Source organism: Manis javanica, chromosome 14 (genome assembly GCF_040802235.1).
Source record: "Manis javanica isolate MJ-LG chromosome 14, MJ_LKY, whole genome shotgun sequence".
NCBI classification, from domain to species: domain Eukaryota; kingdom Metazoa; phylum Chordata; class Mammalia; order Pholidota; family Manidae; genus Manis; species Manis javanica.
In genome coordinates, this window is record NC_133169.1 from 10745816 (window position 1) to 10758307 (window position 12492).

Sequence of the window (12492 nt, forward strand, 5' to 3'; positions counted from 1 at the left end):
TTGATGCCCAGTTGGGGAGCTGACGCAAGCAGCCAGCAGAGCAATGTGCCCCCTGGTGGCCGTGGGCAGCTAGGGCCTGGGTCGGGTACCTGTGTGGCAAGAGGCTGGGGAACCTTCTCCCTCAGGTGCCACATCTGCCGGGCACCCCTCCTCTGAGCACTAGCAGAATGCCCTGGATCCTTCCCAACTGGCCACACGCAGCCAGAAACTAAGAGGAATGCTCAGGCTCAGGAAATGCAGAGATGTGCCTGCATCACAGTTTATTGTTTATAAACCATGACAATAACAGCTGTGGCTTGGCACAGGCCTAGCAGTGCCCACTGCAGGGGGGCAGCCGCAGGTACCAGAGACCATGCCTGGCCCAACCCAGTGGGGACATCCACCCTCCACTGGGGTCCCAGGGGAGGCTTGGCACACTGGCATAGGTGCAGGACAGGCAAAGCATGCAGAGGGAGAAGAGGGGCAAAAGAGGCATGCGGCTGAGGGGTGCAGACACCCAAATAAATAAAGCAGGACGATAGGGGCCCCTTCCCCTCACCAGGGAGTGCCTGGGCAGGAGTCCTGCTGAAAAGCCTGTCTGCCCCAAGGCTGTAGTCCGGAATGGGGCAGGGAGCTTGGCAGGGCAGAGGGCAGAGCTGGGACATGCCCAGTGTCCCATGGGCCTTCCCTCCCCACCGGCCTGGGGGACACCTCGGGACAATGATGGGGAAGGGGCTCTCGCCATGGCTTGGTAAGATGCCAAGAGCAGGATGTGGGGCAGAGACTTGGCAGTGGGTGGGGCCTGGGTTAACAGGCAATGGAGAGAATGGGGGACATCCAGAAAAATGAGCAGAGGAGAGCCCCTTGATAAAGAGAAGACCCTGGGAAGGCATAGGCGTAGTGTAAGGGAAAGTTCAACATGGTAGGAGTAGTTTGGGGGAGAAGCTGCCGGAGGAATAACCCGGCTCCCGGAGGCTTAGAGGGCCAGGGCCCAGGACGGGCCTGAAAGGGTCAGTCCAGCTTGGCAAAGCCGCCAATGGTGACCTTCCTCTCGGGCTTAGTGCCCACGGGCTCCTGAAGCTGCACTGCACCACCCCCAATGAAGCAAAAGGCAGGGCACACAGGCCCCGAGCAGTCCAGGGGGCACTCCAGGAGCCCGCGGAAGGACACAGCATCCAGGAAGGAAACCCGGCCCCGCTCGTAGTCCAGGCAGATGCCCAGGCGTGGCGGCAGGGGCACTGTGCAGCTGGCTGCCGGGCCATCCCTCCCTGTCAGGCCTGCGTTTGAACTGGCCCCGGATCCCAACAGGATCTTGCCCATGCCAATGGTTAGGAAAGCGAAGGGCGGCGACGCCTCCACGGTGGCATCCTCGGCACCGCTGTCATGCCCACTGTCCGGGTCGTACCTGCGGGAGCGGGCATTGGGGAGGACGTTGGGGGGGTGGAGCAAGGCAGCAAGGGACAGGGTACCAGAGGGCTGAGATGGCGGAAGGATGGGATGTGGGCAAGAAGTGTTTGAAAGGATCGGTTTGGGGACTGAGGAGAAAACATGGGAGAGACGGGGTTAGAATAGAGGGCTGGGGGTTTGGTTTGGTGGGAAAGAGGAAAAGAAAGCACATTGGCAAGAGAGTTGTCATGGGGAAAGGAATAACAACATCTTAGTAAAGCACATTGAAGAAATGTGCTCCGGGAGACTAGAAGGTGGTGAGGAAGATGGTGTTTTGGATATCAAGCTGGGAGGGTCAGAGAATGCTGGGAGGTGGGGTAAGGGACCACAGTGCTGGGGAGAGGGGACAGCAGGGAAAGGGGGTTGGGAGGGAGATGAGGGCAAATGCCACAGATGAGGGAGGTGAGAGGGATGCAGGGATGGGAAGGATGGGTTAGGAGGGAACTGGTACTGGGAAGGAAGCATTTGGAAGAAATGGGGTGTTGGACCCAGTGTCAGGAGAAAGGATTGGGGGAGAAAACAGGACAGTGACAAACAGGATGTTGGGGTAAGAGGCAGGAGATGGAAAGTATAGGGGGAGAATTTTGGGACGTTGAGAAAAGATGTGGCAGGATGTATGGGAGAGAAGAGGTTTTGTGGAGAAGGGATGTGGGAAATGGGGTATAGGGAGAAGGACATGGAGGCTTGAGGCGATGGGTAAGAGTCATGAGCGACAGATGGAAGGATGTGGGGATGGGTCCCACCTTCTGTCATTTGCTTCCCCAGCCATACTGGAAAAATCAATCCTCAAAGCCCACATCTGCCCTGGCCACAGGATGCCAGTCTGACTTCCAGGCTCCTGCTGCTTCCTCCCAACCTCCCCAGCTCCATCCCAGTGGCTCTGCTCCTCCTGCTCCCCTGTCTGGTCCCCAGCACCCCCGACCCCAGGGGCCCCACCCCCATCCCTTCCAGAGTCCTGACCTGGGGCTGATCACATCGGGGGCACCCTGGAAGCTTTCCTGAAGCTTGCTCTCCAGCCCGACGCCCACCTTGACCAAGTAGGAGGCTGGGTCTACAATGCAGGCCCAGTAGCTACGGCCCTGGGTCACAGCCACATCGCCCAGGACCACATCCACGCTCAGGTGACAGCCGGTCAGCAGCCGCTCAGCAGCCAGCAGCAGGGGCAGCCCTGGAACGCTCCGCACGGCTCGCTGGTCCTTGCTGATGGCCAGCCGCTCACGGCTTGCGCCCCAGCGGCCATCCAGGAAAAAGTGTAGGACTGGAGCGGGGTTAAGGTTAAGACAGAAGGAAGGATTTCAGGACAAACACTGGCACAGGGGACCATGAGGTGTTGGTTAGCACAAGACACTGGGAGATTTCAGAATATGGAACAAGTTGCCAAGGGGTGGGCAGGGGGCTCTGGGGAACAAGGACCAGAGAACTGGAGTGGGGGCACAAGGAAAAAAGAGGGGCATCCCAGATGGGCGTGGGACCGCAGGAAGGGTCTCAGTGATGACTAGTGGGCACAGAAACCAGTCCCCCAGACTTGCAATGTTTCCTTCAATCCCCTTTCCCCGGCTGGCCCCCCTTCCAGCCCACACTCTGGTGCTCACACCTGGCCCTTGCACCCCACCCTTACCTATTCTGCCTTTGTGGGTGGTGATGCTCCTTTATTATACCTACACCCCAGGTTCCACACTATTTTTTGGAAAGTCGCTTTCCTAACATTTATTGAGCCCTTGCTATGAGCCAGAAACTCTGCTAAGACTTTACACCTATCATCTCACTTAATTCTCACCACACCCTATGAAAGAAGCATTGCCATTATCCCTACAGAAGGGGAACTTGAAGTTCAAAAGGGTGAATGATTCGCCCAAAGCCACACAGCTGGCAAGATGCAGAGCTGGGATTTGAACCCGGGCACTCTAGCTCCAGAGCTGGTGAGTGTGACCCACTATGTGATACTATCTCTCCAGTGCCCATCTGGCACCAGCTATTAGTGCCTGGGTCCCAGCATGTCCTGTGCCCTTCCCAGGCCATGTTGTGCCCACCACCTGCCCACTCACCAGGTGCTGGAGGTGTGTGCAGATGCACGTCCTCACTATACTCGCCATAGCCGGCCTTGTTGCAGCCACGGACACGCAACACGTACACCGAGCCTGTGTCAGGGTTCTCAAGCAGGGCGCTGGTACCCCTCACTTCCTCCCGCCGCTGCCAGCGGGTGGGGCCTGGCTGGGCAGGCACATCTGTGCGCCGAAACTCAATGGTGTAGTGCCAGGCAGGTGGCGAGTGGGGGGGCAGCCGCCAGCACAGGAAGATCTGGTCGTAGGCAAAGGTGCGCTGGGTGTCAATGACGGGAGCCTCAGGCACTGTTGGAAGAGACAGTGGAGGGGTCAGTCAGGGCTTGGCGCCGGCCTGGCATGGAGGGCAGGCAGGACAAGGGAAAGCAGCGGGAGCCGGGGGGTGAGTGTGGGTGAGGGGGAACTGGGGAGAAGGCCCATCGATGCACAGGGCAGGGATGGGCAGGCCAGAGCCCAGGGCAGAAGGAGAGAGGCAGCAAGCCCTGCGCAGGGAGGCAAAAGGCCTCTGTGCAAAGCCGGGTCTGCCGCTCTCACTCTGGCCTCAGGTCGGTCACTTCCCCTTTCTGGGCCTCAACTGCATCCTCTGTCAGATGAGGCCATCAGACCAGGCAGGACCCTTCTTTCTATGACTCTTTTTATTCTATGAATAAAGAGGAGCCCCAGGGAAAGGCAGACAAAGGCCAATGGAACCCAGGCAAGAGGGCACTGAACAGGGAAGAGGGGCCAGAGCGGGAGGGAGACAGACTCGAGAGTCAGCAAGACAGGAGATGGGGGACAGGGGAGGGCAAGCAAAAGCTTTGCGGCAGGGACGAAAGTCACGGAGAAGAGAAGTCCAGAGGACAAGATCGCAAGGGCAAAAGCCCAGAGGGGCAAAGATGAGGCAAGAGCCTTAGAAAGGCAGAAGAGAGACAGAGGGTACTGGGTTGGGGGAGGATCGATAGTCTGGTTAAGGCAGGAAAGAAAGGCAGCAATGAATGGGTGGCTAGGCTGCATGGCGGCAGCAGGGTGGTACAGGGCAGGAGGCCTGGGGGGCAGGGCCCGGGAGCAGGGCCGCTGACTTGCCTGGGGTGCTCCGGAGCAGAGTCCGCGATGGCCACAGCCTACAAACAAAGAGAGGGAGAAGCGGGGCTGAGCGCATGGGATGGTGTGGCCGGGTGGGCAGGTGGGAGGGGTGGCTGGCCAGGCCGAACAGGAGGCTGGGGAGGTCCCCAGTGGGCACTGCCCCCCGGGCCCGCTGCTGGGGAAGAAGGGAGGAAGGCTCTGATGGGGCATGGGGCCTGGCCACCTCCTTACCTCGCAAGAAGTTCAGCTCTGTCAGCAGCTTCATTTCACGCCCTACGTCCAGCTGGCAATGGCGGAAGGAGGAGCTGGCAGCCGGCCGGTAGGTCTGGAGGGCCTCTGTGGCTCGGGCAATCCTGGGATGGGGGCAGGCGAGGGTCAGGCACTGCCGTCTGGGCAGCCGCCCTTCCCCTTGATTCTGCCTTGCCCGCCCCTGAAGCTTTGGCATCTGCCTTGGGTCTTCTCCTTGTGCCCTCAGCAAGCTACGTATGAGTTTGGCCTGGTGAAAATTCCCAGGGCCCAGCTCTCCAGCAGGCAGCATTCTGGACATTGTCTTAGACATTGGCTACACCCACGATGCCCCTGCCCCGAGGAGCCATGCCCCTTTGCCATGCCCCTGGTACCTGTTGTGCAGCTGCTTGGCTGCTTGCACAAAGCAAGGCTGGTCTGTTTCCTTAAGAACCTCCTGGGCATAGCCCACTAGCCCTGAGCCATCCAGCAGGCTCCGGTGCTCCTGGATCTGGGCGCTGAGATGGGCCAGCCGCTCCTGCTGGCATTCCTCAATGGCCTGAAGCAGCGATGCCCGCTTCTCCTCCAGCAGAGCCCCCAGCCCCCGCACCAGCTGGGACACTTCCTCCTTGGCCTGCTGACCACTCACCTGCCCAGAGACCAACACTTATTATCTTCTTCTTGAAGGCAGCACCTGTGCCAGCCTCCTGGGGCACCACATCATGGCTAGGAACACAAAGGATCTGGGGAAATCCTACCCACCATTCCACTAGGGCCAGGCTCCTGGCTCCAAAGGCCCCTGTACACCTTAATGGGCTCAACTTCTGACCATCCAAGTTAACCTTCCTGGATGCCCACACCCTAATCCTGACCCTTTAAGGACTCCCCAGAGAGGCCCTGAAGGCCCTTAATGTCCATTTGGACTGTGCTAACATCTACCAGCACCTATGCCATCCGAATTGCCCATCCCATGTCCACTGACTCAAGTAATCTGGCAGATGGTATCAGAGCTTACCCTAGCTCCAGGGATATGTGCCCATCTTTAGCAGGAAGCTGAGCCTAAGGGCATCTGAGCTATATTCCTGGGGCTTTTCAAGCTCTTCCTGTTCTGGGCAAAGCCACCCTATCCTCACTGTAGCCCCAGGTACAGCCTGACATGGTCCACTGACGTTCCTGCCAACCTGGTTTAACCAGAACCTCGGCACATCCATGGGCCCACATGGACTTCCTGCACTTACACCCAGGTGACTGGGCCATGCCCATCCAACACTCTTCCGGCTTCCACCCCCAGGCAGGGCCCAGGGCCCACCTCCGTGTCCTTCCTCACCTCAGTGTGCCTTACGGTCTCCTCAAGCTCACAGATCTGGGTCTGTACTGTGTCCTGGTTTCCCAGGATGTATGTCAGGCTCTTTGTCAGTTTGTCCTGAGGAGAAGAAAGAGGTGGGCATCACGCCCAGCTCAGCAGATGCCAGCAGTTCAGAGGAGGTGCGAGAGGGTGTGAGTATGAGTTAGCCCTGGGGGCGAGTGAGGCAGGGTCCTCACCTTGAGGGCCTGGTAGGCGCTGAGCACAGGTGTGATCTTGTGCCCGCTGTGGGTGCGCCTCACTCGGCAGAGTTGGCATACCAGCCGTTGGCATGTCTTGCAATAGTGGGACACCTCCTCCTTGTGGTCTGGGCACATGAGGCCCTAGGGACAGAAAGAGCAGTGACACAGTCAGCCAACGGTGCGTGTAAGGGTGCTGACCTACCAGAGGGGCAGTTTGGGGCCCTCCCTCCATGGGCCCTGTGGGAGGAGGTCAGCTGGTGTGCTCCACAGTGCCACCTGGTGGTACACACCGGCGTCAAAGGGGGCCTTTCCTGCACCCTCCAGGCATCAGCATTGCTTTCATCTATCTTAAGATGTGTGGTAACAACAATAATGATGATAATCCTAGCCTTGTGGTTAATAGTTAACGTCCATCTTGTTCACTTCCGTATCCCTAATGCCTAGAATAGCACCAGGCCCAAAGGTGCTCGATAAATATTTGTTCAACGAATGAACGCATAAGACATTTTTAGTATACAGGTAACTTTCACAAACATTGTTTCCTGTGATGTGCTCAACCCTGTGGGTGTACGTACTGCAGGGCAGAAATTATTGCCCTCAATTAGCAGATGACGTGGAGACTCAAAGATGTTCAAAGATTTGTCCAGCGCCTTTTTTTGTTACCAAATAAGGAGCTTGGCAATGGCAAAAGCCCTGACCACCTCCTTTTGGAAGCCCACAATGCCAGGCAGGCACGCCCACTCCCCATCCAGCACTACATGCCCCTCTCTTCCCAAGCCCTGCAAGGACTGGCTCACCTTGGGGCGGAAGGAGAGGGTGGGTAAGGTGGGTTCATGCTGGGCCTTCTGGGTGCCCCAGGGGTGGAAGAGCTTGAAGCACTCGTTGCAGAAGGTAGCGCGGCACTCGGTGCAGCCCTTGGTGGCCTCTAGTGGTGGGGGCTTGCACAGCTGGCACAGGATGGCGCCACCCACACTCACACTCTGGCGATACCGCTCCACCACACGCTCCAGGGTCAGATTCCGGAACAGCCCTGCCAGGCCCCGTTCTCCCAGCTCCACATCACACTGGCAGGCTGGGCACGGGAACATGATCACCTGGGGGTGCAGAGTGCCTCGCTTCCGCCCAGGGTATGTCCCAAAGCCTGTGAATGGGCCGGGGAGGTAGGGAGGTGAAACTACAGCTGGTTCGGGGTGGGGGAAGTCTGTTAAGTTAAAAAAATTAATTTTTATTGTGCCAGAGCTCAGCTCTCACTAGAGCCTAAATGAGCATCATATCCACCCTCTGAAAAACAGATGCCCCTGACCAGCAGTGGAACTCTTCCATCTTTCTGATGGACAGCCCAGCATCCCCACCCAACGCCACAGGCCCCAGGCCCCAGCCCCACCTGACTTAAGCAGCCGGTCCAAGCGGTCTGGTTTGGGGAGAGTTCTGCGGGAGAGGCGGGGACTTCGGGTGGAAGGGGTGGAGGCAGGAGAGGTGGGTTCCGAGCTGGGGTCCCCACCATGGCCTACATAGCCCTGCTGGCCCAGCACCTCGCGGGCACAGGCCTGGCACACGTTGTGGGTACAGGGCAGCACTAATGGCTGCTTGTACGTCTCTTGACACACTGGGCACAGCAGTTCCTTCTCCATGTTCTTCATGCTTGTCTGCGGAGGGACCAGGACGTTGGGTCAGAGATTGGACACCTGAGCATATCTCCACAGGCCCCTCAGAAGCTCTTAGAGAACCAAGGGATCTTTGGAAGGGGCAAGACAAGCTCCTTATGGCTTTTCCCCAACGTCAGTCTCAGCATGGTTCACAGACCTTCCCAGCTCTGTCCCTTGCCTCTGTTTCCCTCCTGCAGAGCTAAGGGACTAAGGCAGAGGGCTGGCTGGCACTCCCGGTTGGCGCTCACGCCTCCCCCAGCCTCAAGCCCCACCCTGCTCTCCCTGCCCCAGGCCGGCCTGCAGGCCCACCCACCTGGCCATTATCCCCATCCCCCCATCTCTGGGCCTCCTGCCCCTGGCACTTCTCTCAAGGACACCGCCCATTCTGCAACTCGGTGCGGACCCTCGCCCCCTTCTCTGGCATCCCACCCCGCTCCCTCGCGGTACTCCTCCCTATAGCCGGGCACCGCCGACTGTCCATCCTCTAGCTCACCCGTCCTCCCTTACGCTCTGGCTCTGGCCTCGGTCGCCCCAGCCTCCATTCCCCATCCTTCACTTCCCCATCCGTCTCCTCCAGTTGCGCGATACTAACCCATTCCCTTTCGTCCCCCACCACCCAGCCCTCCCGCTCGCGCCCGGGCGGCAAACACCTTCTCCAAGCAAAGGGGGAAACAAGCGCCCCGCCTACTTGCCCCCTCCCCACCGGAAGTACCCCCTCCCTTTTTTGGTAGCGGGGGGTCCTCAAGCTTTGCCCCACCCCCACACCTCACCTTGGTCCCCCTCTTCGCAGCCATCCCGGTCAGGGGCGCAGCTGACACAAAGGAGGGAGGGACAGGGAGCGAGGGGGAAGGAAGTGGTGGGGGGGAGCAGGGTTGGCACCGCCCATGGGAGAGCCGGGCACGGGTTGCCATGACAACTGCTGGCTCGGAGGCAGCCCAGAGTGGGGGTGTGGTGGGGTGGGGTCTCGCGGAGGGGTCCAAATTGGGAACTGCATCCTGGGTTGGCTCCGTCATCGCCCCCCATCTGTCCTCAGTTTTCTTGGAAAATATCCAAGCTCACACACACCCCTCCTCACAACATAGCCCCGTTGCCCTGCAGCCCCACTCCCGGTGCGCCGCTGGCGGCTGCCCCAGCCCACCCGCTGAACTCTGGCAGCTCCTGGTTCTACACACCCGAGCAGATGGACGCTCTCACGGCACTCACCTCCTGGCTGCCCCCGGAATTACCCTCTCAAACCTGCATCCCGACCTTCCCAATCTTTTCTGCCATCGCCAGCCCCCTGTCTACACCGCAGCGTCTTGCCGGATCTCCACCTGTTCAAGGTCCCGGTCTACCCCGGACCCCTATACTCCTCCTCCCCTTCCCCTCGACCCCACCTTAACTCACACTGATGCGGACCAGGGCATCCATGATGGAAGTGAAGGTTTGCATATCCTCACCCTCAGCCATGGCCCTACCATGCCCGCCCGCCCCCGGTGCCCGGTCCCGGTTGCGGCTGCGAACCCCGGGCTTAATGCTGGAGACGGGTGGGGCTTTGGGGAGGGGTAGGGTGACATGTCACTGCGCATGCTCCAGGGACTAGCCTCGCACAGCGCCAGTCGAGGTAGGAGGTGGGAAATAGTTCTTCCCACGTGGTTCTCAAAAGGCGGTGGTGGGCGATGGGGCGCGCGGGTTGAGTAATGTGGAGTGGTATTTGAGGGAGAGCCATTTATGCTCGCATTCCTCAGTGGCTCCTAATCTTGCTCAGAAAGCAGAAGAATAGGAGAAAAAAGGGCTCCAGGATGGGAGGAATAGATTTGGGTTTAGGCGAAAGTCCACGGACCTGCCGAGGCAATGATCATGGGGAATGGAGGTTTGGGGAACAGGCACTAGAGTGACATAAAATGAAAAGGAGACAGAGGTGGACTAGAGGCTATGGACCATTGGCCCAGCGACTTGAAGAGATAAGTGCAGCTGCCCTGGGAGGCAGCAGATGCTCGGGATGCTGGGGAGGGCGGCGGACCAGAGCGGCGGCCAAGAACGCTCTTGTACGCAGTATTTCCTCCCTGGCTTAAGAGGGCGCTGCGTCCATGTCCCGCGAGGAAGAGAGAAAGACGTGACCGGGAAGCAAGTCCACGTTGGGGGGTGACGCATGCGCACAACCAACAGCTCCCGGTTCGGCTTCTTTCTTGGCCAGAGGCGCCGATCGCACCTAAGGGCAGGGCATGATGGGTAATGCAACCAGCGGGATCCCCCGGACCGACTAGTCGGGGTCTGAGTTAGGTGGACTACTTCTCCCGGCCTTCTCCCTGCAGAGCTGACGTGTCTTTGGCTCTAGGGAGCAGGCATTTCCACGGGACGGGAGGTTTTGGGGAGTCCTGGGCTGAGGAATTCTTGGGTGTCTCCGCGGGGTGGAAATTGGGGAGTGTGGCTGCAGTCCCAGTAGCGCTTGGAAGCCGACCGGCCTCGAGCTCCGGGACCTGCCGAATCTGCCTGCGGCTCCTGAAGGGAGGGTCGGGCCTAACTCCTCTACTCTTATCCCCTTCAGTGGTGGCTACGGGCACCTCGCTGGCGCTCTCTTCCCTCCTGTCCCTGCTGCTCTTTGCTGGGATGCAGATGTACAGCCGCCAACTGGCCTCCACCGAGTGGCTCACCATCCAGGGGGGGCTGCTAGGCTCCGGCCTTTTCGTCTTCTCTCTCACTGTATCCTCCCTGCGGTGTAGGGGGGAGGGCCACGCAAGCTTGTGCTCTTCTCATTGCCCACACAGCTCTGCCCCCATTGCACACCTTACTCCTTAACCCCCTCAATCCAGGCCTTCAATAATCTGGAGAATCTTGTCTTTGGGAAAGGATTCCAAGCAAAGATCTTCCCTGAAAGTAAGTGAAAATTCGGGGTTGAGTATTTGAACCCTCTCCTCCAACCTCCCCCCAACATGGTGCTGAAATTCCAGGTGCTTAGATGGTAAAAGTTGTTTAGGAGAAGAAAGACGTTTGCTAGATTGTTTTCTGTTTGAAACAACCCTTGGATTGCTTGATGATTTAGTTATTTATGAAGAATTAAGTTCATAAAGCAAATTAGGTATCAAGGCTGAATATCCTAGGGAATGCCACATGCTCAGAATTGACAGCAGATGCCATCTTGTGTGCAGCCTTCATCTGGCAGAACAAAGACCCATCAGTTTTGCCCTCAGTTCTTAGCCCCTCCTTGGATCTTGCTGTCTCTGCCTAACCTTGTTGCAGGCTTCCAGAGGTCCTTCCATCCAGCAGTCCTGGACTTCTCTGTGTTATGTTGTGTTTCCATGTGCATTGTCTTTATTTGCTTCTGGAAGAAACCTTTGTTGTCTGGCAAGGTGCTTGGCCCTCTCTGCCTGCCTTGCCCTTCCCCATGTGGGCATGTGGGGTTTGCTTTCTGCCCTCCCACCTTCACTGCAGCTGTACTCTAAATACCCTGAGACCCATTTCCTGCCACTGTGCACCTGTATATCCAGACACTTTGCCCTTCAACTTGTGTCCAAGGAGTGAGGTCCTCAGCTTCTACCACTGGCCAGTTTAATGAATTGATCCCCATTGGCTGGCTTTTGTTGGAAAGACCTTGACCCAATAGGAACAAGCCTTGCCCTTTAGACTCTGCTGTCACTTTTCAGTTCCATTTTGCTGGAGGAAAGCCAGGATAGGCAAGTAACCGATACTTGGGGCACAGCTGGTAATGAGCATGCATCTTCTGTCATGGATGTCCTGGGCATCATGAAGGCTGTCTAAGATGCTCCTGCTGTTGTCATGCCATACCCCTCCAAGCAGGTTCCCTAAGATTCAGAGAGGCCCAGATTTCTCCTAGACACCACATGCCTGGCATGTCCATTCAGACCACCACCCTCTTGCCTCCCCAGTTCTCCTCTGCCTCCTGTTGGCTCTCTTTGCATCAGGCCTCATCCACCGAGTCTGTGTCACTACCTGGTAAGTGCCTGACAGCTGGGGAAAGGGTGCAGCATCTTGTCCTTTGGTACCGGATGCTGCTATGATGGTTCCAGACATCCCCCATACCTCTTTTTCCCTCTGTTCTCCCTCCTTTCCCCTTCTCCATTTTCCCAAATCTGAGTTTGGATTCTTTCCCTGATGCTGGTGTCTGCCCTAGGAGGCACCAGGCTGGCAGTATGCCCACTGATGCTGTGACCTTTATATCTGTGCCCTGTAGCTTCATCTTCTCCATGGTCGGCCTGTACTACATCAACAAAATCTCCTCCACTCTGTACCAGGTGACAGCTCCAGTCCTCACACCAGCCAAGGTCACGGGCAAGGGCAAGAAGAGAAATTGACCCTGTGTGTCCAATAAAGTTGATTCTTTGTAGCTCTGTGAGCTGTGATATGTTATGGGCCTCTCCTGCCAATGCCCACCTGGGTGTGCCCAGTGCTAGGGCAGATGGGCACCTGTTGTTCTCAGACCTTGGGGATGGTGGGGCTTTCCTTCCTCCAAGGTTCCTTTTTACCAGGTATTCATTGAGTGCTGTCAGGGCCAGGCATTTTGCCGCACACTGGAGTGGCATATACTTGTG

General features: G+C 58.0%; 2 protein-coding genes across 7 annotated transcripts; one reads left to right on the top strand and one right to left on the bottom strand.

The window, feature by feature from the left end:
* Window positions 1-484: 484 nt before the first annotated feature.
* TRIM46 (tripartite motif containing 46) lies at window positions 485-9511 on the bottom strand. Of its 5 annotated transcripts, none has more exons than XM_073221403.1 (10): window positions 9350-9509; window positions 7702-7963; window positions 7115-7458; window positions 6315-6458; window positions 6100-6195; window positions 5168-5421; window positions 4779-4900; window positions 3471-3773; window positions 2386-2683; window positions 485-1384 (listed from the first exon to the last, which is right to left on the bottom strand). In XM_073221403.1, the coding sequence occupies exons 1-10, from the start codon at window positions 9410-9412 to the stop codon at window positions 991-993; spliced, it is 2280 nt and encodes a 759-aa protein (XP_073077504.1). In that variant the 5' UTR covers window positions 9413-9509; the 3' UTR covers window positions 485-990. The 5 variants fall into 5 exon arrangements, with proteins under 5 accessions (XP_073077504.1, XP_036872745.2, XP_073077505.1 ...); XM_037016850.2 differs by lacking the exon at window positions 9350-9509 and adding an exon at window positions 8734-9304; XM_037016851.2 differs by lacking the exon at window positions 9350-9509 and adding an exon at window positions 8734-9307 and having other exon boundaries at window positions 1265-1555.
* A 508-nt stretch (window positions 9512-10019) lies between these two features.
* KRTCAP2 (keratinocyte associated protein 2) lies at window positions 10020-12287 on the top strand. Of its 2 annotated transcripts, none has more exons than XM_017676443.3 (5): window positions 10020-10174; window positions 10491-10645; window positions 10756-10819; window positions 11830-11896; window positions 12135-12287. In XM_017676443.3, the coding sequence occupies exons 1-5, from the start codon at window positions 10168-10170 to the stop codon at window positions 12253-12255; spliced, it is 414 nt and encodes a 137-aa protein (XP_017531932.1). In that variant the 5' UTR covers window positions 10020-10167; the 3' UTR covers window positions 12256-12287. The 2 variants fall into 2 exon arrangements, with proteins under 2 accessions (XP_017531932.1, XP_017531931.1); XM_017676442.3 differs by having other exon boundaries at window positions 10072-10220.
* The last annotated feature ends 205 nt before the right edge of the window (window positions 12288-12492 follow it).